The sequence below is a fragment of the Sceloporus occidentalis genome, unplaced genomic scaffold (genome assembly GCF_023333645.1).
Source record: "Sceloporus occidentalis isolate IW3139 unplaced genomic scaffold, rSceOcc1.0.p SCAF_31, whole genome shotgun sequence".
NCBI lineage: Eukaryota > Metazoa > Chordata > Lepidosauria > Squamata > Phrynosomatidae > Sceloporus > Sceloporus occidentalis.
In genome coordinates this window covers 11,443,283-11,469,360 of record NW_028317011.1, presented here as the reverse complement: position 1 = coordinate 11,469,360, position 26,078 = coordinate 11,443,283, and the positions used below count along the sequence as shown (strand labels likewise).

The 26,078-nt window shown below is 39.0% G+C and overlaps 1 protein-coding gene across 6 annotated transcripts in view; it reads right to left on the bottom strand.

Annotated features, from left to right (window-relative positions):
* LOC149298836 (voltage-dependent calcium channel subunit alpha-2/delta-1-like) overlaps positions 1–26,078 on the bottom strand; it is a 248,142-nt gene that overhangs the window by 171,059 nt on the left and 51,005 nt on the right. For all 6 annotated transcript variants that reach the window (XM_089487142.1, XM_089487145.1, XM_089487147.1 and 3 more), the window contains exon 3: positions 22,243–22,359. In XM_089487142.1, coding sequence (XP_089343268.1) covers positions 22,243–22,359 — 117 coding nt within the window. The remainder of the gene's footprint in view (positions 1–22,242; positions 22,360–26,078) is intronic.

Below are 26,078 nucleotides of genomic sequence, written 5' to 3'. Positions count from 1 at the left end.
GGAAGCAGCATTTAGGCAAGCCTATGGGGAGTATTCCCCTAGTTTAAGATTTTTTTGGCTAGCCTTGCTCACATATGAGGCTAGCTTCGCCCCTCATTAAGCCAATTAGGGCGGACTCTGGGTAGCCTGAAACCTTGTATGTATACAGCTGAGATTTCCGGTCTTCACTGGAAAGATACGTGGAGATTTTACATAGTAAAAAGTGCTTAACATGAAATAACTGCACTAAATGAGGCAAGGGGAACTCCCACCAAAACTTTTTATTACTAGTAACACTTTTTTTTTTAATATACATTTTTTAGAAAGCACGTTAGTCATTTTGTGAATGGTTCTATCTATGTTATCTTGACCCAAGAAACTAGATGAACACCCTGACTCCTTACCACCATTCCTGGGAACTTCTGAGCTGGGATTGTCACCCAAAATATCACATGACTGCCAACAATGGCAGCTTCCAGGTCTGCAGTTAAAATAAGTTTATTGGAACAAAATAAAATACGTATTTTATGTATTACTGTACCTATACATTCCTTGTACAGTTTAGATATATTTTATTCCTTGGCAAGGTCCAGAAGAAATATTTAGGAATTAATGATCATTTTGCAAAAGGCAGTATACAGCAAATACCAAAATAAATGTACAGTGTCAGTGCAGTCTTGCCAATCCGTTATTCATATCAGAGTTTCCGGCCTGTATGCAAAAGCTCCATCTGTAAGCATCTTTCAACACATTTCTATTAATATTCATTTAAGCAGTGGAATACAGCAATGCATATTGTTAATTAAATTCTGCATAAAGTGACATTCATATTTCTAGCAAAAGCATTAAAGCAAAGACTTGCTTCAAAGAGCTGCCCAATCATTCCCAATTTTATTTCTGTTGAAATCATGACTGAATTTGAATGTCTAACGCCTTAATTGTGAGGGACAACATTAAAAAATTGATATAATGGTATATCAATGTACATACTACCAGAGACAAAGATATTGATAGCTAATCATACTTGTAAATGTCGTAGGGCTAGTTCCCAAAGGTATCTGTCTCATGCCCATCAGGACAGAGCTAGTCTGCACAGAGGCGTATCTAGTGAAAATAGTGCCTATGGCAAGCACTGAAACCAAATGTCCAAACTTCCATACATTAATTCACACTCTTTACTACCTCCTCTCCCTCCCTTGTCACTTTCTAACCCCTTTCCCTCCCCTTTCCCTACTACCCTCTTCCTCTCCCCCTTTGTAGTTCTCTCACCTTGAGGTCCAGCGACGAGAGTCTTCTGTCTTCCTGCACTGCTGCGGTGCCCGCTGCTTCACTGCTGAGCGCCGTAATATGACGTCATATTTCGGCACTCAGCAGTGAAGCAGCGGGCACCAGCGAGCAGCTTTTAAACGCTGTCTTTTTTTTTTTGATGCGGGGGAGAACGAGGGGCGCCGAGCCGTGTCTAGGTGCCCCTCTCTCTTCTCCGCATCAAAAAAAAAAAGACAGTGTTTAAAAGCCGCTCGCTGGTGCCCGCTGCTTCACTGCTGAGCGCCATGAAATGCCGGCACCGGGACGGAGGTAGAGGGCTCATGGAGGAGAATGAGGGGCGCCGAGCTGTTGCTAGGCGCCCCTCTCTCTCCTCCGCATCAAAAAAAAGTTTAAAAGCCGCTCACTGGCGCTCCCTTTCAAATGGCGCCTATGGCACGAGCCATAGCTGCCATACCTTAGATACGCCTCTGAGTCTGCAATGAGTAAGAAATTATACAGGAACCAGGCATGGCCGAATGATATTGTGGAGTCAAAGGCTGCAATGGAAGCACAAAACTCAGCAGTGGTTATCAGAGCTTCCATAGGATACTCCTATAGAGTCCCTACATTTGTAGATAAACTCAATAGGTCAAGTCTGTAAAACATATAATTTTATACCTGAATTAGGCAATATATGGCCATATACTGTGACGGAATATCTAATAGTTATGCCTCGGAGGGGTGTTTCTGAATGGTATTTTCGCTCTGTTTTGTACAGAATTGTATTTATATATTTGTATATAACTTTAGAGAAGAAAGCATTTTTGATAATAATATGATAATATCAGAACGAGAATATATTATTTTAGGATGAGAAACTTAAGGAGAGAGTTTAGTCTACATTTGTAAACGCATATTGTAATCCATCCAGTGCATTTTACTGTATGCAGATTGGGGAACATACATTCTTTAGTTAATTGAGTAACAATATGATACTTATATTTCACTTCTCAGGAAACCAAGAAGTGGAAACAGGAAGCATACTTAAGTACACTTCTTGCACATGTTCTGCAGCACCACTACTGAAGTCAACGGGAGTATCAGTAGTCAATTGCATGTATACCAGTTGACCATCACTGTTCAAGTCTAGGTTCTACTGTAGCAATATTCTTCTAATCGTCTCAAGCTGGATTTTAACGGGGACTTACTTCGAGAAAATTCCCCCAGAGCATTTTTTATCTATTTTGTACAGTACAAATGATTACTTATGTACCTACATACATAGGGGGGTCTAATCCACTAAAGAGGGAGTTTGAGGCAAGTAAATATTTAAATTACCTGATATTATTATGCATTTTAAAGGCCAAACAATGCTGCAATTATCCTGGAAGGAAGTCTGAATTGGCCCTGTATAGTTAAATTTGTGAGGATAATTTTAATAAATAAATTTAAGTCAGTTTCTTATTTCTCTTGGTAGGTCATTATTATTATTACAGCATACAAATAGACAAAGGTTTATGATCTACTTAAGCTGTCTGGCCATAGCATTATGGATATTGATTAAATCATATTAAATTAATTATTAAAAATGTTTAGGTTCACATATCTTGCTTTCACGTCGTTCACATCAGTATAACTGCATCTACCTCCAACTGCGGTACATCTGCTAAACCACATTATCAAGTCTTTCCCCTACATAAACCCTCGGTGTTGATCCCTCAGCTGAATGTTATATAAAATTGGCTAGACAGTGTCCATGCTTTTTTACTTTTTTTTATCTTCAGCTTCTGTGCAGCTGCTCGGCCATGGAAAACCATTTTATGAATGCACAGTGATTGTACTACTGTGGCTTCCAGAAGAAGTCTGGAACACGGCAGTGAGTAATGCTACAGAGGACAGATGACTTTTATGAGCTGTGTGCTTCAACACTCATGAGGGTGTGTCACCTACTGCTTCGTGGCTGATCTAGTATTATTATTATTCCTAGACGCTTCCACTTCACAATAATAGCACTTACAGTGGAACAGATCTATCCGAGCAGGAATTTCACAAACTAGTAGTGGATGTGACTAAAACGATTAAACTTAATAATTAGGATGGGTGTACAAATACTTTTGGCCATATAGTGTTGCTTGTGAGAAATGTGCTAGTAATAAAATGCCGCCGAGGCACAAGGGTAGGCAAAGCTGATGCAGACACATATCATATGCTCGTGAAACACTCTAGTGCCTAAGGAGCATTTACTGAAATGTTTGCCCGTTGCTGTCTACCTCTTCATGAGACATTTTTATTTGCGGTATAACCCCTTAAAGATCAACCCGATATCTGATAAGATAAATGTATACATAACCCACCCAGCCAGCATTCAGTCCAGAATATATGAAATATCCACATAACTGAAGTAGGATGCATCTGAAAGAGCAGTTAAATCAATACCTGTTTGTGCAAAGCATCTATAAATAGAGCAACCCGGTGATGTATAAACTAATTTATATATCTCTGCTCACAAGTCATGAGCATCAGCAAACATTTTCCAAGGGGAGTTCAGCTGGTGGTACAGTCAAAATCATAACAAAAGAGGCTTTTTTCCCTATCCATTTGTTAGACTAGTACATAGTGCACTAGAACTTTTTTTTCTCCAGTTTTAACAATGCATGATGTAAAGGTTATAAAAAAAAATTTAAAAAATTAAAAAAGAGGAAAATAGGTAATCCCTTAATTTTCTTCAATTATGCTACTCAGTTTTAACAGAGCACATACTAAACTCATTTGAGGTGCTATTTTACCTCCGGGACAGTCGATGACACCGACACTTGGAGTAGGGTAATGAGCAGGTCTAAGAAAATGCCAATACAAAATGAAACCCTAACTCTGTGTGATCTGCTGTTGAAACAATGATTAACCCATTCTTTATTGAGGGTGTTTTCTGCCCAAAAAGCTTGGACTTTTTCAGCATTTTTACACTTAAAAACATAATGGATAATCTAGGCTGTGTTTCCAGTAGCTGGGTGTAGACTAATGTCCATATACACATACTTATTCGTCCACAGGAACAAAGCATGTGACGTCCCATGCATCTATCCACAGCAGCACCCCATGTTACCTTTTGTGCATCAAAGCATCTCACCACTCTCTGGATAAACATCCATGCCTGATCTGGACATTATTTATCCTGAGGATGATTGTCAAGACATTTGGCAGGCAGGTCATAAGACTGTCCTGGTCAATATAGGTTTGTTAGCAGGAGTACTCTGATGGGTGGTCTCATGATTTGACCTCATTACTAAAGATATTCATTCCAATATCATGGTCTAGGATTAATAGACAGGTTAATAGATAGGTTATAAGAGCCACCCATTCTAGAAAAGCCACCTTCATAGCCAGATAATTCTTAATTACTTTTAATTCAAATTTTATTTAATAAAATAACTTATTTTGCAAATGTTTACTGGCATCCCCAGTAAACCATATTTATCTAGCTCATTTGTTATACTACTCCCTATATCAGTTGCAAAGCAAAATAATCACTCAATGCAGCTGTGATGTTTTTGTACATTTTGTAGCTAGGAAAGATTACATAGTACTGTGATAATTGGGAAATTTACCATAATTGCTGTCAAATGCTGGTTTATACAGGCAAGTTTATCATTATTCGTCATTCCACATATTTGAAGCAAAATACATGAATGATTAAAACATAAAGCTTTCTGAAGAGTAACACATTTAATGTGCTGTTATGGTAGAAGGCTGAGAAATTAACCTGCATAAAAATAGGCTTCCCATTCTTAAATCCACAAGCTAGGTTTCCAGGCAGTGAGTCAAAACATCATTCACTATGTGCAAGAGAAGTAGGCACACGTCTGGGTGTCACAGAGCTTCTGTATTTGACTAATCTGCCTGCCTCCCACTTAAATGGCTCTTCATAAATAATTCAGATTTTAATTATATTACAAGCCCCTGACCTGAAGAGAAATGTAGACAGAGAAAAAAACAGAGAGCGAGAATAAAAAGCAGAATCCTGGATTGGAATCCCGCCTTTAGCAGATAAACCATTGTTCTTGAATGTTACAATCCTTGCTTCATAGAAACATAGAATTAGACTGCAGATAATAACCATTCGGCCAATCTAGTCTGCCCCTTTCTCCTGACGTATAGACGCCTACTAGTCAGCAAGAGATTCAACATAATTGTACACAGTTATCCTGGATTTACCGTATTTCCTCGATTATAAGACAAGATTTTTTCCAGAGCAAATCCTCTTATATTCGAGGTCATCGTATAATCAAACCTCAAATAAAGGTCTGTCTATAAGACTAAGATCCAGATCCCCGCAGCGCTGCAGGATCTGGATCCTCCTGTCTGGCAACCGACGGACGTCTGCGTGATGCATGCAGACAACCTCCACTGCTGCCGACACTTCTGCTGGGGCTTCCGGCGTGAAGTGATCTTCCGGTGCTCAGTCATAGAAGCCCCGGGTAGCAAAGGAGTCTGGAGCATGGGAGACAAGTCTAGGGATGTACTGATAAGTTGGGGGGGGTATAAGGCATATCAGGGGGCAGAGTGGTAAATAGGGGGTATAAGGCATATCAGGGGGAGGGTGGCATATAGGGGGGTAAAGTAGCATATAAGGGAGGCAGAGTGGCATATAGAGGGGTATAAGGCATATTACGGGGGAGGGTGGCATATAGGGGGGCAAAGTGGCATAGAGAGGCATAAGGCGTATCAGGGGGCAGAATGGCAAATAAGAGGGTATAAGGTATATCTGGGGTGCAGAGTGCATATAGGGGAATATAAGGCATATCAGGGGGAAGGGTGGCATATAGGGGGGCAAAGTGGCATATCAGGGAGGAAGAGTGGCATATAGAAGGGTATAAGGCATTTCAGGGAGGGCAGAGTGGCATATAGAAGGGTATAAGGCATATCAGGGGGGGCAGAGTGGCATATCAGGGGGGGCAGAGTGACATATCGGGGGTATGAGGCATAACAGGGGGCAGAGTGGCACATAGGGGGTATAAGGCATATCTGGGGGGGCAGAGTAGCAAGCCATGGGGGGCAGATTGGCAAATAAAGGGAAATAAAAACAAAAAATGCAATTTTCTCAATCATAGTTTTTATTTAATATGAAAAAATAGTTTACATGTGAATAAATATTTACAAAGAAATCTTTTTTCTTATAGGGTAGTCTTATATTCAGGCTTTTTCTTTTTTTCTAATTTAATATTAACATTTTATTTATTGCATGGTTCCAATAAACAGAAACAGTCGAAAGCCTGGATAAAAATCCAGTTGCATGGGCAAGTTTTGGAAGACTGAAGGACCCAGGGCCACCTTTGTCTCCCCACGTTTTCCTGATTAGCACTGTACACCAACACCAACTTTATCTAAATTTTCTTCTGAACTCCTCAATTCTTGATTTGGCTCTCTACATTTCCAATACTAGACAGATACCAATATCACACTATAAACACTATGACCTTGTGTTTTATGATATGCATTTAATCACTAAGAAACTGTTGCAACACAAAACCATTTATTAAAAGGTAAAAAATGTTATTAGCAGAAGTAAATCTACTACAAAGAAAAATTAGAATATAGCAATTGCTACATTTCATAATCAACAAGGAGTAACTTCATAAAACCACTAACTTTGAAATGTGAACAAAATATGAGTGTTTCAGTCATCTTCCATCACAGCCTTAGGCAACAGAGAAAGAGAGTGTATCGGTTTCACAACTATAGAAGATATCTGCTTTTCTAACTCTTTGGAACAAATCCACGGTTATAGCTTCCCTTTACTTTAGCTAGCTTTTGGCTAGGAATTTGATGCAAAACTCTAGCTGGGCCTCAGCCAATTAAATTAGTTTAATTCTCCAGACCAAGGCTAGATTTTGTTCTGATTTTACAATCTCTAGTTTGAAAATAACAGTTTAATGCGTTTGTAGGTATATTCTCCCCAGGTGAGGCAAACATTAATCCAAATAGCGAACTCAGACCTAGCTGAGCAGAGTACAAAATGACCCAGTCAGGCCCAGAGGGGCATGCAAGGTACACTATATAGACAAATGTATTGGGACACCTGAATTACACCAACAGTGACTTTTATGACAACCCATTCTAAATATATAGACATTAATATGTAGTTGCCCTCCCCTTGTAGCTATGACAGCTTCCATTCTTCTAGAAAGGGTTTCCACAAGATTTTGGAATGTTTTTGTGACAAGTTTTGCCCATTCATCTGGTAGAGCATTTGTGAGGTCAGCCACTGATGTAGGACGGGAATCTCCATTCCAATCTCCATTCCCGTTCATCCATTCCCGTTCATCCCAAAGGTGTTCCATGCAGTTGAGGTCAGGGCTGTCTGCAGGCCATTCAAGTTCTTCCACACCAAACTCACCCAACCATGTCTTTATGGATCTTGCTTTGTGCAGTCATGCTGGAATTGAAAAGGGCCTTCCCCAAACTGTTCCCACAAAGTTGGAAGCATAACATTGTCCAAAATGTCTTTGTATGCTGAAGCATTTCGATTCCCCTTTATTGGAAGTAATGTGACAAGCCTAATCCCTGAAAAACAGCCCCACAGCATTATCCCTCCTCCACTAAACAGTGGGCATAATGCAGTCAGGCAGGAAATGTTCCCATGGCATCCGCCAAACCCAAACTCACTTACCAGAGTTCAGCAGCGGTATGCTTTACACCACTTAATCAGACGCTTGGCATTGTACTTCGTGATGTGAGGCTTGCATTCAGCCTTTCGGCCATGGAAACCCATTCCATGAAGCTCAGCCACACAGTTTTTGTGCGTATACTAATGCCAGTTGAAGTTTGAAACTCTTCAGCTGTTCCTAAACGCTTACATTTTCAAATAATACCACTTACAGTTGACTCCCTGGAATATCTAGCGGGATGAAATGTCACAAACTGACTTATTACCGAGGTGGCATCCCATCACAGTATTATGCTTGAATTATTATTATTCTTTATTTCTAAAGCGCCAACAGATTCCGCAGCACTGTACAAGGTGAAAAGGTTACAGATAATGACAGGTACAATACAACAATTGACATACAGATACAAGAGGAATGAGGGGCCATGTTCCCGTAGGAACTTACAATCTAGGTGGATAAGGGGTTAGAAACAGGAGGTGAGGACTGCATGGTAGTGAATTGCATTAATGTGGTGCGAGATAAGGGTTGTAAGTGGGTGAGAGGGAAGCTTTGATGTTTTATGTCAGTGGTAAGCTTCCCTGAAGAGAAAAGTTTTTAGTGAGCGTTTGAAGGAGAGTAGAGTTGGTGAGAGTCGGACAGTACGGGGAAGAGAGTTCTAGAGGGTTGGTGCTGTGTGAGAGAAGTCCTGTAGGCGGGCATTGGAGGAGGTGATGAGTGAAGATGCGAGGAGCAGGTCATTGTTGGATCTTAGAGGGCAGGCTGGAGTATATTTGTTGATGAGGGAGGATAGGTAGGGGGGAGCGGTGTTGGTTGAATTCACTGAGTTCTTCAGAACAACTCAATTTTTCACAAACGTTTGTAAATGCAGACCGCGTTGATAGGTGCTTGATTTCATACACCTGTGACAATGGGTCTGATTGAAGCACCTGAATTCAATAATTAAATGTGTGTCCCAATACATACATACATACACTATATAGACAAAAGTAACTATGTATGTACCACCTAAAAGAAGTGGTGTCTTTTTGCAGGGGAAAGGATTACATGCACAGTTTTACTCTACCTTGTCTATGTTCAAACGACTGCCAAAGTATTTTACTAAGTTATGATAAGACAAAAAGATTTAAATGTTTTTCTAGCTGTATAATTAATTATTTATTATAAAACTGTGTGGTCCCACTATGTCTCAATAGACAAGTGTTTGCCTGCATTGTGTGCTGCTCATTCACTTGCAGACCTGCTCTTACAATTAACAGAATGTCTAATCAATAATTTACATAACAGTCTTTGTTGAACGTTAACCTAAAACTTGAATGGTAAACAATGCTAAGGTTTTGGCAAAATGTTTTATACACTGCTCATCACTACTGCTCAAAGCTGCCACGTAAGTTGTTCTTATCTCTATCCAATACTAATGACTTCTAACAGGAAAGAGCTATACATCGATATAGCAGGCATATGCAAATGATGGAACAATTAAACAGTGGGTTATGAATTCAAAAGGTGACCATATCTGCATGTCTACTAATATAAATCTTTGTGGGTTTTTTGGTGTTGGAGTGGAGGGCGTGATTGTATGCCAGGGGGGCAAGTAAATGCTAGCCCAGGGTCCAATCAATATTAAGGTAAACAATATCATAGGCATAGCACATCGGTGCTGTCTAGGTATTAGAATTGGATTATATTGATTTTAAAGAATCTGCAGGTTATTGCTTTTGAATATGCACCTGTACATTCACCCTTCTGCTTTAACCCAGCAAGGGATGTTGCAAAAACATTTCAGAGAAGACTATATATTAGAACTATGGCAAGAAATAAAATGTTTATGTCTATTCAAAATTAAAATCCATGTCTTGAGCACAAATTGAAAAACCAAGGTCTGACTTGCCAGAAACATGTAAACTAATAAACAAAATGCTAGGAGCTGCTATTTCCTTCAACAATGTAACCATCTATAGAAAAAAATGCTTGTATACAATGACAGTCCCATCCCTAATATACTAGTGATATATAGATACATATCAATATATAGATATAATATATAAATAAAGTACTCCTGGTGCCAAGTATGAAAATGGCATCATTCATAGGTTGCTATGGTTGTAATGCTAATCAGCCGAAACACTCTATAGGTTAGAATGGTGATTTGAAATATTGTTCCAGAATTGCTTCTTATACATATAATGAAAGTCTTTCTGATGGTCTGACAGGCCAGTGGCGTGCTGAGGGGGCTTGGGGTGGAGGTCCGCCCAAGGTGCCACTCATTGGGTGTGCCACACCAGCCCATAGTGGTGGGCTGCCCCCTGCGGGTCCAAAATTGTTCACAAACGGCCATTTCAACCTTGACCATCCCAGTCCAGGTAGGAACTAGCCCATTGTGAATAATTTTGGACCAGACTAGGGAGGCAGGAACGTAGCTGGGTCACATAACATAAGGTTACGTGACACTGCAGTTAAATGCGAGACTGCTCACAGCCGGAGGGGAATCTGCAGTTCAGGTAAGGGGGTGAGTGAGGGAAGGAGGGAGTATGCATATTCAGCTCCTTTACTTTACCATCCCTTACGAAGGGACGATCCAATGAGCATACCTGGGAACTCTGCAGGTTTGACCCGGAGATTTCCGGGTGAGCGCTGCTCCTCTGGCTCTCCGGGTCAAGACCCGAATCCTCCGGGTCGTGGGAGCGGGGTCTTGACACGCCCTGCTCCCCGCCCATTTTTCCTTTAAATGGGGGTGTTTCCCGCTGATGTCAGCAGGAACTCCCCCGACATCAGTGGGACCGCCCACCGTCAGCGCCACCATCCGCCAATCTTAGTGTGCAGTCCTGGCCGCGTCCCGCAAGGGAAGGCTCCGGGTGGCCGGAGCCAAGAAGTTCCCAGGTATGCCAATGAGTCTCTGCTTTAGGACCAGGCTGGGCCTGTATAATGTATAGTTAAAACAGTGAGATTTCCTTACAGCAGCTTCCCAATTGAATTAAGCATTATGCAGGGCCAAGTAAGCCCTTCTTGCTGGAGGAATTTGTGCTGGGCCTTTTATAATAAATAGATAAAGAACAGGTGTTAAGACCACAACTCTCCTTTTAGTGAATAAAACAAAATATTTTTCTGGCCTACAGGGGTACCATCTTGATAAACAAAAAATGAAATATATATATTTTTTTACACTGGCCTGTTGGTCTAAAAAGCTGTTGTTTTTAAATACAAGTCCAATGCACAGAGATTTAATTTAACCCAAATCAATAGATGGCCCTAAACTACCCTCATTATGTTTAATTAAAGGTTAATTACATGCATGGAAGGTATTAATACAAACCAAACAGAATGAATCTGCTGAAGCGTGGCAGTACTCAGAAGTTAATGCTACCATGTTTCCCTTTTAGAGCAATGCTTCCATGTGTATTGCCAATTAAAGTGGCCCATAAACCTTATTGCTAGAAAGCTCTAGGTAATCCCCATTGGCAGCCCATATGTCATTGAGATAACAAGCTCCGTCACAGTCTGTCTGTACACTCACAAATGGCAAAACAGCTTGGACAAGATATGATGACCTCACAGCCTAAAGCAAGCAAGCAGTTAAATGTGTAAATATATATTTTTCTTTTGTGCTTTAAAAAAGAAAATGCCTGGTCAACATTAAGTTTTAATACGATACAATCTTTTCATATAAATGTAAGCAAACATTAAATAGGTCACTAAATAACATTTTTTTTTTTATTATTATTATTATTGCTTGCTACAACCACATCTGATTATCGTGTCTCACTATTCTTAACATAAATCCTCCTTGGACAGTTGAAGAAAGTAAAACTTCAAGTGCACTCACACTTGTGATTTGTCTAAGGCTGGTTTGCAGAACGAGATATATATATGAAGAAAAAAGAAAAGTTGCTTAGACCTTGAATCCTGGTTAAATGAACAATCTCTCCCAAGATATATCACTGTCACAGTTTGGAAGCCTCAGCAAGGTGATGTGATTGGCTTTTTTATTCTATTCTGACAACTACTGGGATAAAGCCAAAGAGCAGCAATGCTAAAAATTAAAGCTTTCACAACGCAAACATGTAAAAAGGCCAGAGAGACGAAAATATGGTTATGGTTTTATACTGTTTAATCACCTGAATAATAATACTATTATTACCAAATGGGCAGATTATCAGTACCCAAATTCTGAAACTGACTCTTTCCTCATTCTGTTCTAACTTTGTTCCAGTTGATTCTTTGTTGGCTTGAATGCATTTGAGTTTAGAATATATTTACTTTTTATTATTAGTGCTATATATATATATATATATATATATATATATATATATATATATATATATATATATATATATATATATCACACACACACACACAAACAACTGTATGTAAGAGGATATTTGTTTTCAAAATTACTTTGCTGGTATAGTGGACTACTGATTGAAGACAATAATAATTAAAACGGGCAAGATTATTCATGTCATGTGTTACTGTTTATCAGTTTCACACCTCAAGTAGATGCAACAGAGAAGGTTTTCCAAGACAGGCTCCTTAATTAGTATAGGTCAGGCTGATTAATCTTCATGATTCATTTAGTTAAATTAAACTAATTGTTGAAGTTATTTGGGAACCACTGTTGAGACACTCTGCTATGTCTCATAACAGATCATTTCTGAGCATACACATTGAGTGATGCTACTTGAGGACTAGTGTGTTATTAGGTTAAACTAGGTATCCTTTCAGGAGTGGTCCTCAACCAAGTAAAACCTCAGGCAGGAAACCCTCTTTGTTGCCCTACACATTCACGCACAGGGCCAGCAGGTCCGTGGGCCGGGCGGCCGGCAGACCGACATTCAAAACAGCCGCGAGCAGGATTGGTTAGGGGCAGCCCAGCATAACAAGCATTAAAAAAGGTGGTGTATATGTGGGTGTGGCAAAGGGGGAGGGGCTTGTGGGTGGAGCCAGGGTCGGCAAAATTATGGTCCAAGTGCCCTAGGCAACTGCCTAACTCTCCTTGCACGAAGACTAGCCCTGTTGTCATTCATTTCATTCACAGATGAGAATTAAAAACAGAAGCACATAAGAGAGAGTACATGCATATTCATTATCCTTATTGATTAATTTGGGATTTTAATAAAACTAAGTGAATGGCATGGGACTTTTCTGCACATCACAATTTAATAAAAACATCAATAAATAACTGAGGCTCATTTAAAAGTGCTTTGCTGTGAAACCCTTTCATCATTTTACTACTTACTACTTACCTAGTACAAACAAGATCACTTTTTATTTATGTATTTTCAGGGTGCTTGCCCTGGGTTGACACATAACAACTTAACACTATCCCATGTGATGTACATCACTTAATTTAATTACTGCTTCAACAACTGACCAAATTACCACCAGTAAGTGTAGGATGTTATGGTTATGCTAAACTAGCAAGTTATCAGGTCACTGAAAAAGAATGATGTCTGTTTGGAAATAAAACGGTTGGTGTTCTGAATTATTCTTTGCTAAGATAGGAAAATTATAGAATGGGTTGCTATTTTCCTGGTTAAATCAATTATTCTAATTTCTTTACCTTTGAATGCCACAACTGCACAAGCAAGGTGATTGCTGCTTTGCTTTGTACCCTTCCCATCAGGTTTTTTACTCTGATCCCATCAGTCCAACAATCAGCTGTATCATTATCACAGGGAGGGGTCTTTCTAAGCTGCATAGCCTGCATATGCTTTTGTGCTCTCACCAGAGTGACAAGCACCATCCGGCAGGCAATACTCTGTTATTTCCATTGAGAACCTGTAATTACCTACCAGACGCAACTCTTCAACTTGCTTAACACATTAGAAGACTGGGAACTGCATGAAAGTTACTCGGCTAACAGAATGTCCACACAGAATGTTCAAGTATCCATAAGATGAGGTGGTACAAAGACATTTGTCATGGAAGCTGCTTCTGTCCTTGTGTTGCTACACTGATATACACTATATCGACAAAAGTAGACTTGGGCCCCGGCCAAATCTTTTTGCTCGTCTTTGTGTACAAAAAAAAAAACTATTCCAGTGTTCTTGTCGGGCGAATATTAGTGTGTATTCTTCGAGTTTGTCTTGGGTTGGGAGGAATGGGAGCTTCATGGAATGGGTTTCCATGGCCGAGCAGCTGCATACAAGCCTCATATCATGTAGTACAATGCCAAGTGTTGAATCGGGTGGTGTAAAGCACACCACTGCTGGACTCAGGAGCTTCTCTGTTTGGCTGTCTGATGGGCGAGTCTGAGTTACGAGAACAATACCTAGCGGAGGGATAATAGTATGGGGCTGTTTTTCATGGGTTGGGCCCCTTACTTCCAATAAAGGAAAACCTTAATGCTTCAGCATACCAAGACATTTTGTACAATGCTGTAGTTCCGCCACTGGATCCATGTAACCTCCACTCGTACGGACTGTAAAATGTGACTACAAAAAGAGATTCGTGTCACATGAAAGAAAGCAGAAAGCTGATTGCCATCACTGATGCCCATAAGGGGCCCCATCATTAATCTGCGGCTGCCCAGTGCTCCTGACAAAAGGAGGCAGCTACATGAGAAAGAAGCTAATGCAAAATAACAAAAATTACCACTAACACATAATGGTACGTCCTACCGGAAACACTGCAGTGTGCAAGCAGGCTCTGCAAAACCTCAAACTTCCTGGGGCTTCCTAGCAAACAAGAATGTCCAGCAGCAATTTGTGTGGGGTGTCTGTCATTAGCAAAGGGGTTAGTCAGTGCCAAACTTCTCTTCTTGTCACAGCAGGCTGTTGTCATGTCCTTACCAGTCAGGGATTATAAATGGATGAGAAAGGAAGTCGAGTTGGGTCTCAATCCCTCCCTTAACCTCTCATGTGTTAAGGTTGGACTTGCCCACCAAGCTTTATGGACGGCTGGTGGTTAGCACTTGATTTATTGGAGGTATGTTGATTTCTGTTAGACGAGGGGAGAGGTGAGAACCCGGGGGAATTTTTTCCGGCGGATGGCTGGCAAGGACGGTTTTTGATATTTCTGTATTAGCTTACTAAATGATGTTTTAAATTAGTAACATAATGTTGGATTATTTACAATATGCTTTAATATTTATGGTTCTGTCTCTTGGCTAATACAGTATTTGAAATATATAATAAATGCTGTGGCCTGTTTACATCCAAATCTGGTGTCGGTGTTTATTTGTAGAGGGGTATTATTAGGTCAAGTATCGCTCAGCACTGGACCTACTTTCATACATGACTTTTTTCTCTACATATTTGGTGGAAAGTTTCCTACCCCTTTCATTGACCATCTTAATTTACAATAACCCTCATATAGCTCCTAAATGTACCTTGACCTACTGCTGGAAGGGGCAACGTTAGATGCTCCTGCGCATAGCTCAGACAGGTCCCATTCTATCATACAAATAACCAATGGATACAAACACATCATTAGCTATGAAATAAAATTATGGAAACACCATCAATTCAGACATTTAGTCTGAATTTCGGTATGTCATTAATCTTGGTTACTTCAAAATGAAATCAATCTCAGGTTATAGCTTTGCACATTTTTAAAAGCTTTTTGTATTTTGCTTTATCTTATAAAGGGTAGAATGAAACTAACACATTTTGATTTTTTTTATAGCCCAAAGGTACTGTATAGTTCATATGAAAACATATCAACATTGCAAAGCTATAAAAAAAATAAGTCTTTTATGGATGATTGGTTTAAAATATTAAAATGAAAAGCGAATTATGTGTTTTGCCTTCCATACAAAACTTCATCACTGTATGAAACCTAATATATAAGCTATTACGTTTCTCTATAATTATGTTTGTCATATTTACTGGGAAAACAATGCATTGCCCATGGTGGTCATAATTGCAATCAAGTACACTGTGATTGAAGTTTTAATAAGAAACTCAGAACTTATAACACATTAAACAGAAAATTATCATTGAGAGCTATCACTAATGAGCAGCATCTTCTCAGGGTGTACTTTACAACACTTTGATACTAAAGAAATTGCGCAAGCTTTAAAGAGGCTGAACATTAATTAGTAGAAATATTATATTACTGCTTGCAGATATTTCTAGTCAGAAGAAAACTAATTCAACCTAATTTAAATAGTTTCATTTTATGTAGTGAAAGCATTAAAATATTTTTTTTGCAACACTAACCCCTTAAGAGCAGGGCTCTTTTACAAAGCAAATACATGCTTATCCTATGTCTTTCTTCAACAATAATAATTTTATGTCCACCAAACATATATATTGTTCTTTTTCTGGACATGTATGACTTTGTATGATTTGAAACCGCATTTATACATATAATACCTTACTTATGAGGAATAATATATACACAAAATGGGAGAACATGCTTTTTGTAATTTTGCTTAATGGTTCCACTGCAAAAATGAAGCCCACTTTATGTGTAGCAACATAAAAAGGCTTTGGAGGTTATGAAGACCAAAACATCTCCTTACATGAGACATCTCCTGAAGGGTACAAGATGTCTAATGTTTTGAACCCTTTTTAAAGATCGGACACTGGGTGAAAGTGGCAGCTTTATTTTATGACGAGGTATGTCATTGGTCCACTAGGGGCACTGTTTTGTGATGTACCTAGCACAATTTAATTGTTAACATTATTGGTCAAGTGAAACACCAAACATTTGTGAACTTGGGCAAATCAGAATCTGTGGTAATGTCCATAATCATCTTTGAAAAGTTAGCAGTAAGATTGTCGGGGGCATCTTAATCTCGAACGTATCCACTGTAGTTTATAACGGAATAAGCATTGTTACAATAGATACAATACAGCAAGATGAAACCGATGAAACCTAGGCAAAGAGTCGCTAGGGAGAGGGTTACAGGAGGGCAGAGAATGCAGACTGTGGGACACACTTTCTTCATGTTTCAGAAACTATGCCACTGATATAGTTGTCTGAATGCTATAGTAAAGACAAACAATTTCAAGAATAATTTTATTTTTAATTTTAGCTTTTGTTAATGACAAGCAATTTACTGTATTTGGTATTATTTTTGTAAAAAAATGTAAGGTCTTTTGCCTTAAAAAAAATATATGTAAATTAATATTGTTTACTTTGACATGTTGGATTGGAAGAGAATGAAGTTTGATTTTAGTGATAAACTGTATTAGAAGATTCCCCTGCGGCTCTGACTAATTAAGCTCTGTTGGGCTGTGTAACATGACATTAACAGACAGCATTAAGCTAAAAGCTCACCATTAGTGAATGGAATATGCAAAGAAAATGCTAATGATTATTATAACAACCTCTTCCTTGATTATCTGTGAAATCAGATCTAAATGTAGTATGAAAACAAAATGACCCTAAAATTTAAAATGAAGAATAAATATAAAGGCAAATTACATACGGGATCTTTAATAATAAGTAAATTCAGTTTCTTCATGTAGACTTTTGACTGTCCTTGAGACAACCTGGCTTCAATGGTGATATAACAAAAAGAAATCCGTGCTAGAAAGTATTTCAATTACCTTACTGGATCAGAAATTGAATAATCTTAAAAGGTTTTATCTGTAATTGCTCGTGTCGCTTTACCATCAAAAGGTGCACTAGGTGTCATAACTGTTAAGTATGATTTACTAATGGAGAATAGAAGCATTATTTATGTCAAAAAATGCTTGTTTGTCATTGTAAAGATTTTTAAAAATGAACTTTAATCTTAAAGAGAGAAAGAGAGCTCAGCTGACAGTCCCAAGTATGGAGGACTGTCTCATGGACATAGAGATTGGTGTTGGACAAATTTCTCACTCCTTCCCAAACCTATTTGCTGCTTTTGGCATTGGTACATTCCCCTCCAGATCTGCTGATGGAGCGTGCTGGGATGGATATGTAGTCATGTTTTGCACTCCATCCTAGTTAGCTGCAAAGCACACAAAGACAACGGTTCTGAGCCAACATTACACGGTTTTCTCTGACATTGGCAGGATGTCCATTGGTGGCTTGCATTGCAGAGAAAAACATCCCAACATCAGCTATCGTGAAGATGATTCACCACCAAATTTGACAAACTGTCTGTCCTGATACTGGTCGCAATCATTGAGACTTTCCACAAGTGACTTAATATCTTATTGTCAAACATTGGCTGTGAATTTAATATACTGTATACATATGTATAAATATGCTATGTTTTACGTATGTTCTCCTTTGTCATGCTATCCAACACGCAAGAACCGTTGACCCCAAAATGTACTTTCCATGGAATAATGCTAAAAGAAACCCTGCGATTGAGCACAGGTTTTAATTGTCTCTCATATGTAAAACTTATCCAGGATATTGCAGATGCACATAACCATTATAAAGCTGACTGGTACTCTAGTGTGTCCTAACTAAAATAGGGTCTAAATGGCCATGCTTGCACTGCTTTACCTCATGGATAGGCACCAACATAGCTCATAGTGGACATTTACTGGGGTCTGTGGTAGACACATTTTTGATGATTTATGGACTTTCACAAACCTTGCCACGGACACTGGTGTCCTTGGACAAACACTTCGCCTATCCCCACTTTACCTATTCTGCCAAATGTTCTCAAAAAGCAGTATTAGAAACAATACTTTAAATAGTATTGACGAACAGCAAAACCCTTTCCAAAATGCTTTTAATCATGTAAACATTTTCCTTATTCACATTTTTTGCCAGGAACACTGTCATGTGACACAAAACCAGGCATTTCTCGTTTTATTGATAAAACATTTAGAAGAAAGAATAAAAAGATGCTTGGGATGCTAAAGAGCAAACATTACTTTTCAATAATACATACTAATGTATGCTACTCAAAAAAAAAGTGTTTTGGAATATAAAGACATAGAAGATAGCAAGGCAGTGAAACATATGGGTCTTGAGCAATTTAGGGAGTTAAATCGCAAGGTGACGAGCCCCAGGCACAAGCAGTGAACCTGATTAGGTGCTTCTATGGTATTTTGTTAATCTGGATATTCCAAATAAATCCACATAATCTATTAAAAACGAGATATCTGCTCACAATATATATTTATATTATGCATTTCAATTGTTGCAGTTTATTAAATTATTACTTATGGATGACACATGAGCACTTAGCGTAGGCGCATAGGCTGTTTAGTGCTTTCAGCTACCCTGGACAGATCATCAGAAGCCGGCTCAATATATCTTTACAGTAAAGGGTAAACAGCACTAAAAAACAAGACAGGTTGGAAGTAGCTTATTACTAAAAATGAAATAACTGAAATAAGATTTGTGTGTGTGGCTAGACCCTGCTTGCATGAAAGATGGCCATGAATGGAAACATTTACAGGTTTACCTCAGAGTCTCCAAGTGAAGCCCTGCTTCCCCGGGACTCGTTTTCTTTTTTGGCAACACTCAATCTGCCCATGTGCCTCCTATTCCTGCCTACTTTCCCCTGCTCCATTTCGTAGTTCCTGCCCACAAATAGCATTGTAGGACTAGGCCTGCCACTTCACAAAGCCACTTCCATTGAGTTCTTTGTATCCTACTCTGGGAAGTTCCCTGGTATGAAGACAGTTTGTAGGCTGCATTCGTTTTCTAAAATGGGAAGGGGGCAGATAGTATTTTGGCCAGTTGGTGCAGGACTGGTTCTGTTTTTTCCCATCTACAGATACTTTTTTTTTTTTTTAAGTAATGACGGCAATTTGGCACTATATTATTTTGACACGTTTTTAAAGTTACTTTTATATCAAATAAGTATTTTAGTGAATAAGCAATGCTGCGTGGCTCATCTCTGAAACCACATACATCACTTTGTTATTCTAAAATGTATAGTACATACACACAATCTGCTATCATTCATGAACTGTGCTCTTTTCGGCTGCAGTATTAACATACAGAGCTGTACAACCCTATTACAATCAATCCCTGGAAGATGTGCTATTTCCGATTATGGCTAGCAGGCTTCAAACCTGATGCAAAGCAAGGTCAGCAATGACTTAACATCCCCCTTGTCGCTTACAAGTCAGATTCTCTCACTCAAGAAATAAATAGGTTGGCTTTGCGCCAGTTTCATATTCAGTCATACACATGATCTATATATATATACACACACACACATACACACACATATATATATATTGAATGCAACAAATAAGATAAAAGGTAGAAGGTAAGATAAAAGGTAGAAGAATTGAGGTCTATAACCTCAGTTACATAGCACAGTTGCAAAAGCAATGGTTGCATTAACATGTTTTCGAAAATACCACCTGTGTGCCTTGGCAATGCAAGGGTTTGCATTTATCACTTGACCAACATGTGAAGGACTGTGGCAGCTGTGGCAAAGCAGCTTTGTAGAAGATGCCAGATACTTTAAGCATCTCTCGCGGAGAAGGCAGACGTTCTGGCATCTGGATGAACTGCACCTTTCACAGCGACAATGACACCAACCTATTCCTGTCTTTTGAAGACAGCTGTCAGCGTCTGTCTAACTACACTGCCAGATTAGACATTTTTTTTTGTTCATGGATATTTTCCAGTCAGTTCATAAATTTACAAATCTAGTACAAAATAAATGCTTAATACAACTTAGTGACTGCCCCAAGGCTAGTGCTCTTTATTTTGTGAAGTAAGATTTGGTTGGGAACCAAACAAGCAGTTTGATGGGAGGCCAAAAATATAAGATTTTGTGCTAAAATTTACATGTGGCTATGTGGTCTCAGGTTTGCATGTATAATGTCCCTAGCTTGGTTTAATCGTGTGGTTTTATGAACACATATACATGGACAACAAAATGTCATCTTCACCTTCTAAATCAATATGTTCTTAATGTGTGTTAATCTTTTGCATATTGTTGATTTCTTGACAATGTGTTATTTTTCACTGTCCCCCATTGTAATAGTGCTATGTAATCTGCTGCTGTTGCTCTTAAAAATAAATGTGATGTAACACCACAGTGTGGTCATTTAAGGGATCTCATTTAACCTACAAAGGGCCCCCCCTGGAAAATAAGGAAAGGGGGAATATGACTGCTGGCCCAGGTCAGGTCACTGGGAGGTCAGGTTAGCTTTAGCCCTCATTGGTTAGTGGGGCGCAACATTGTTGCATGTTAGGGTGTAAAAGTGCAGGACAAAGGCAGTCCTACCTCTTTTCCTGCCTGGAGCCTAAGGTCAGGCATTGTCCCACCCTCCCTCCCTATTTTACTGTACTGTACTTTTCATTGTGCATGTGTTTGTTTCTGTTTCTTTGTGGTTCTTTTTATAGTCACAGCGCGGAAGATTCCCCCCCTTTTTGGTCAGCATGGAAGTGGTGACATCTGGAAGCTGCGCCCGAATGGGCTTGGGGAGGCGGGTCCAGCGGGTGGCTGATGGTATCACGTGGTTTGTAACCGCCTGCTAGGCTTAGGCCTAGCAGCTGGCGGGTTGTTAATGGTTATGTTAATTTTGTGTTTTTACGGGGGATCTGTTAATAAAGCTGTGGCCAACCCACACCAGTGAGTTTTGTCTTTATTTACGTCGGGTGGGTGAAGGTGTTGGATTTGGTCTTTAGGAGAATCTGGGCTTAAGCAGTCATGTAATTCTGAAGACTGGGTCATCTCTATAATGAACAGTACAGGACAAATGTGGAGCAGTTGATATGGAATATACTGGTATTTCTTTTACGGATGCTAAACTGTTGCATCATTTCCAGCATGATATTTGATAAATCATCACTAAACAAAACATCTTAAAGATACTTAAATAATTCTCAAATTTGTACAAGAAAGCAGAAATTAACATCTGGGCAAAAGACCCATAACATGCAACACAACTTGAAGTAGGGAACATCTTCATTTAGGTGCTGAATAAAAGTAGCAATAGTTTAATAAGTTGGTAAAATGTATGGTTCTGGCATCAGAGTATACCAAACATAAAAAATACAATAGATAGGAAAAAACTGTTTAACCTGTTTATTTTCAGACCATAAATTCTCTCAGTTAGTGATTTATTGAAGCTCTCTCATGGTTGGAAACTGCACGGCTGCCAAGAAGCTACTCAGCTAATGACATTTAGATTCTGAATGATCCACTAGATGGATGATAGAGGTAAAGACTGCATTTAACTTATTTAAAGAAGTTCCATTTAAAAGGATTGTTTTACTACTAATTCTGAGATTATTCCAGGATGGATAGTGAATATAAGTGGCTTAAAAAGCTAAAATAATTTTAATGTACCTCTTTCTCTATACATAGCTTTTTAATTAAGTAAAAATATGTGTTTTGTAGACAAGCGCATTGTTTGTTTACAGCCCATATTTACGTAATTAAAACTAAATTATAGTCCATTATTTTCTCGAACCAACAGCTATATTTTTTACATACACTATATACATTGTAATATATGTGAGTGAGAGTGATATTACTTACCACAAGTGCTTTGGAGCGGTTCATCAAAAGTTTTTCAATATTTGTGGCAGCACTTTCCACCAACTGCCGCGCATTGTTGGCTTCAACGGTATATAAATGTGTTTTTTTCAAGTATATCTATAAAAACAAAAAGAAGACCATATTAGACCACACACCCTTTGGAAAGCTTCCTTATTGCCTTAATAAGAATCTCTCGACATATCTTATTACTGCAAATAGCACCATTGCTTAAGCTGAGAGGTAGGCAAGACACAATTTCAAACCAAGTGAAATGGGAGTAAAGTAAGTCTACTGGTCGCCAGCAGGGACCTCCTCTGGCATCAACTAATGGGTTTTCATGTGCGCCCAAATACGAATGCACAAGTCTAATATATATATATATATATATATATATATATACACACACACACACATACATACACACATATAAGCACAGAAGTAGACAGCACCTACTATACGTACCTTTACATAAAGATTGTACTTTTGGGGTTCATATGATTATTATAACAACATTATCAACATAATAAAGCCATGGGAAAAAATAATTTGTGGGTCACATCTGGTTGTTATTTTAAGTACCTTTTGTTTGTCAGGAACTGGAATGGAAATGTTGTTTTTAATGGTCCATTTTGTTTCACTCATATTAAAACTAATTAATGTAGACCATGCTTACTAACCACAACATAATCAGTATAAGGAACTGGCCTGGGAACACAAACAAAAGGGCATTGTTTCCTGCTGATACTAAGTATGATTGTTTGCACACCATTTGCTGATGGGATGAAACAGCTTGCTTGCTACAATACGAAATACACATGAAAACCATTTACACGTCACCACTACAAATTTAGGTAAATAGTGTATGCCAAAGACATCTAAAACAAGAATGGGTTAATACATTTTATGCCTATCCAGTATATAATAAGGCAGCCTTTTCATGTCAAAAGTAGAATTCTCTAGATGCAGTGTTCCATATTTCGTTATCAGTTGTAAACTTTTTATTATCCTAATAAATAGGCCACATAAAGGACACAGCACTATTTCTCCATGATCATTTGGTCTGCCAAGTAGCCAGGCACACCAATGATTTCATTTAGCACATCACGTTGGAAGCAAAAGACAAATTTTTTAATCTTACCAACATGCAAATTTGATACTGCAGTTTGTGCTATTGATTTAACTTCACACACACAAAAAATTAATTTGTATGTGTAAATTTGTAATTATGCTTTGACCAATTCATATAACCAAAACCTCTCATTTATATTATGTTTATATATTTATTGCCAACTTTATTAGGGTAAGAAGCGCAGACAGTTTTTGTTTTTTGTATACATTGTACAGCCAATACACTGTTTTTGCAGCATGCTTACACCTGTTTGGTAGGCCTCGTATTATACATTTGTATTATTTGAGCCTGTGACTAGCTTAGCGCACCGACATTTTTTCTTTTCCCTGTTTGCACATATTTGAGGTTGTTGGCTCCTCATTAGTCTGGTTGCAGCTTGCTGTCCAGGGGTTAATAGGGAGGAGGTTTAATTGCACCTCCCCCAACACATTAATAAGGTTTTGGTAGCAGTATAAACTGCTTTGTGTGCCCACTATGTAGGAGGTGAGCGTAGGTTCTCACCCTATTGAGAGTGTGCCTTGACATGGCGGGTGAGCTTAATTATGCTTTGGCCAATTCATATAACCAAAACCTCTCATTTATATTATGTTTATATATTTGTTGCCAACTTTATTAGGGTAAGAAGCGCAGACAGTTTTTGTTTTTTGTGTAAATTTGTAAGCATTCATGTGTAATTGTGTGTCAACATAAATGTGTATGAGCATGAATGTGCATGTGTGAGCATGGGTGTGTGTGTATGTGTGTCGACATGGGTGTGTCTATATGTGAGCATGGATGTGTATATTTATGTGTGTGAGCATGTACAGTTGTGTGAAAAGAAATTACACCCTCTTTGAATTCTATGGTTTTACATATCAGGACCTAACAATCATCTGCTCCTTCGGGGATCTAAAAATTAGGTAAATACAATCTCAGATGAACAACGACACAAGACATAGTACACAGTGTCATGATTTATTCAACAAAAATAAAACCAAAATGGAGAAGTCCTGTGTGAAAAACTAAGTACACTCAGTCACGTATTGGTTCCATAGGAATTACGATGCTAAGTAGCAGACAGGTGCTGCTAATCGGCCATTTATAAGGCCATTTCCAAACAATGTAAAGCCCATCAAAAGAGTATTAAAAAGTGGAAATTTGCCCCAAGGTCAGACCATGCAATACTCAGAGAAATTTCAAAAAAAAAAACAAGTTACATCTTAGATCTCAGGCCTCAGTTAGTATGTTAAATGTAAGCTTGTTTGTGCATGGCCCTCCTCACCTTTTGTCAATTTTTGTTACATACTACTTGTTATGTCCTGTCTACCCATTGTACAGCGCTACAGAATTTGATGGCGCTATATAAAACAATAAATAATAATAATAAGTTCATGACAGTGCAAACAGAAGAAGACTAGTATGGTTTGTTTGGAAGGGTTGCCAGGAGAAACCCTCTTCTCTCTGAGAAGATGGCAGCAAGGCTTAGGTTTGCAAGGTTGCATCTGAACAAGACTTCTGGAATAATGTCCTTTGGACAGACAAGACCGCAGTACAGATGTTTGGTCATAATGAACAGCACCACATTTGACGAAAACCAAACACAGCATATCAGCACAAACACACCATACCAGCTGTCAAGTACAATGGTGGAGGGGTGATGATTGTCAGCTGGATATCCTGTTGTAGGAAGAAGGCTGATTGTCTTTGCACTGTGTGCATTGTTGATTGTATAGGTGTGAAGTGTTTCCCTTGTTATTGTGTGAGTTAACCCTTGTCTTAAGACCCCTTGTAGGGGTGTCACTGCTGCATACCTAATTATCAATTTCACAACAGGTAGCTGTTAATCCTGTGAGCTCCTGTTATCTCTGTGTCATGGCCATTGTCTGTCTCAAGCCAATTATATGTCTATCATCATTCCATATCTACATCCCCAACTAATGTAATTATTTATGTCTCATGTCATTCTGTCCTTCCCCTGGATATTGTGTTGCAGGATTTGATCTATTTACTTCCTTCCTGACATGGTAATTAGATCCTGTGATATTTGTCTTGCCCCTTTTCTTACTTGTATATATAGGGCTGTATTTGGTTTAAATAAAGGAGTCCTGTTTTCACCTCAACATGAGTGTTGCCTGATGTTTGGGGTGGGCTGCTATGATCCTTTATTGTCCTTTTCAGGACAATAGCCACGCTGTGTAGCTAAGCTCCGGATAGCCACAGTGCCAAGGCAGCTCCAGTGCAGCGACGCCCCCCTTCTATCGACAACACTGGTTCTGCCTGGCGCTGAAGGGGTTAATTGTTGGTGTCCTGGCAAGAGGAAGCAATGTTTGGCGGGAGTACCCAGTCGGGGTACAGGTCGGTCCCATCACAGTGCATATATTTGTTACGTGGGGGAAGGAAAGTTGCCGAATGGGGGGAACAAACGGTGAAAACTAGTTCATTAGAAGGTCTTCGGAGGTGGCTAATCTGTAGAACAACTAAGTCTTGATTTCTCTTTGCCAATCATCCACCCAGGCTGCCTAAGACACTAATTAGGGGCAGTACCATAAAAAAAGGATAGGCTTCCCACCTAAGAGCATAGATCTGTGCTTTATTTAGTTCATTACTTGTTCCCTTACATGCATGCACTGACTGGAATGATGGGATTAGATAGTATATGTCATTGCCGGTTAGATGTTACCCTCTCCCTTTATTTTTTCTAAACATAGTGGTCCTCTGTTCCAGCACT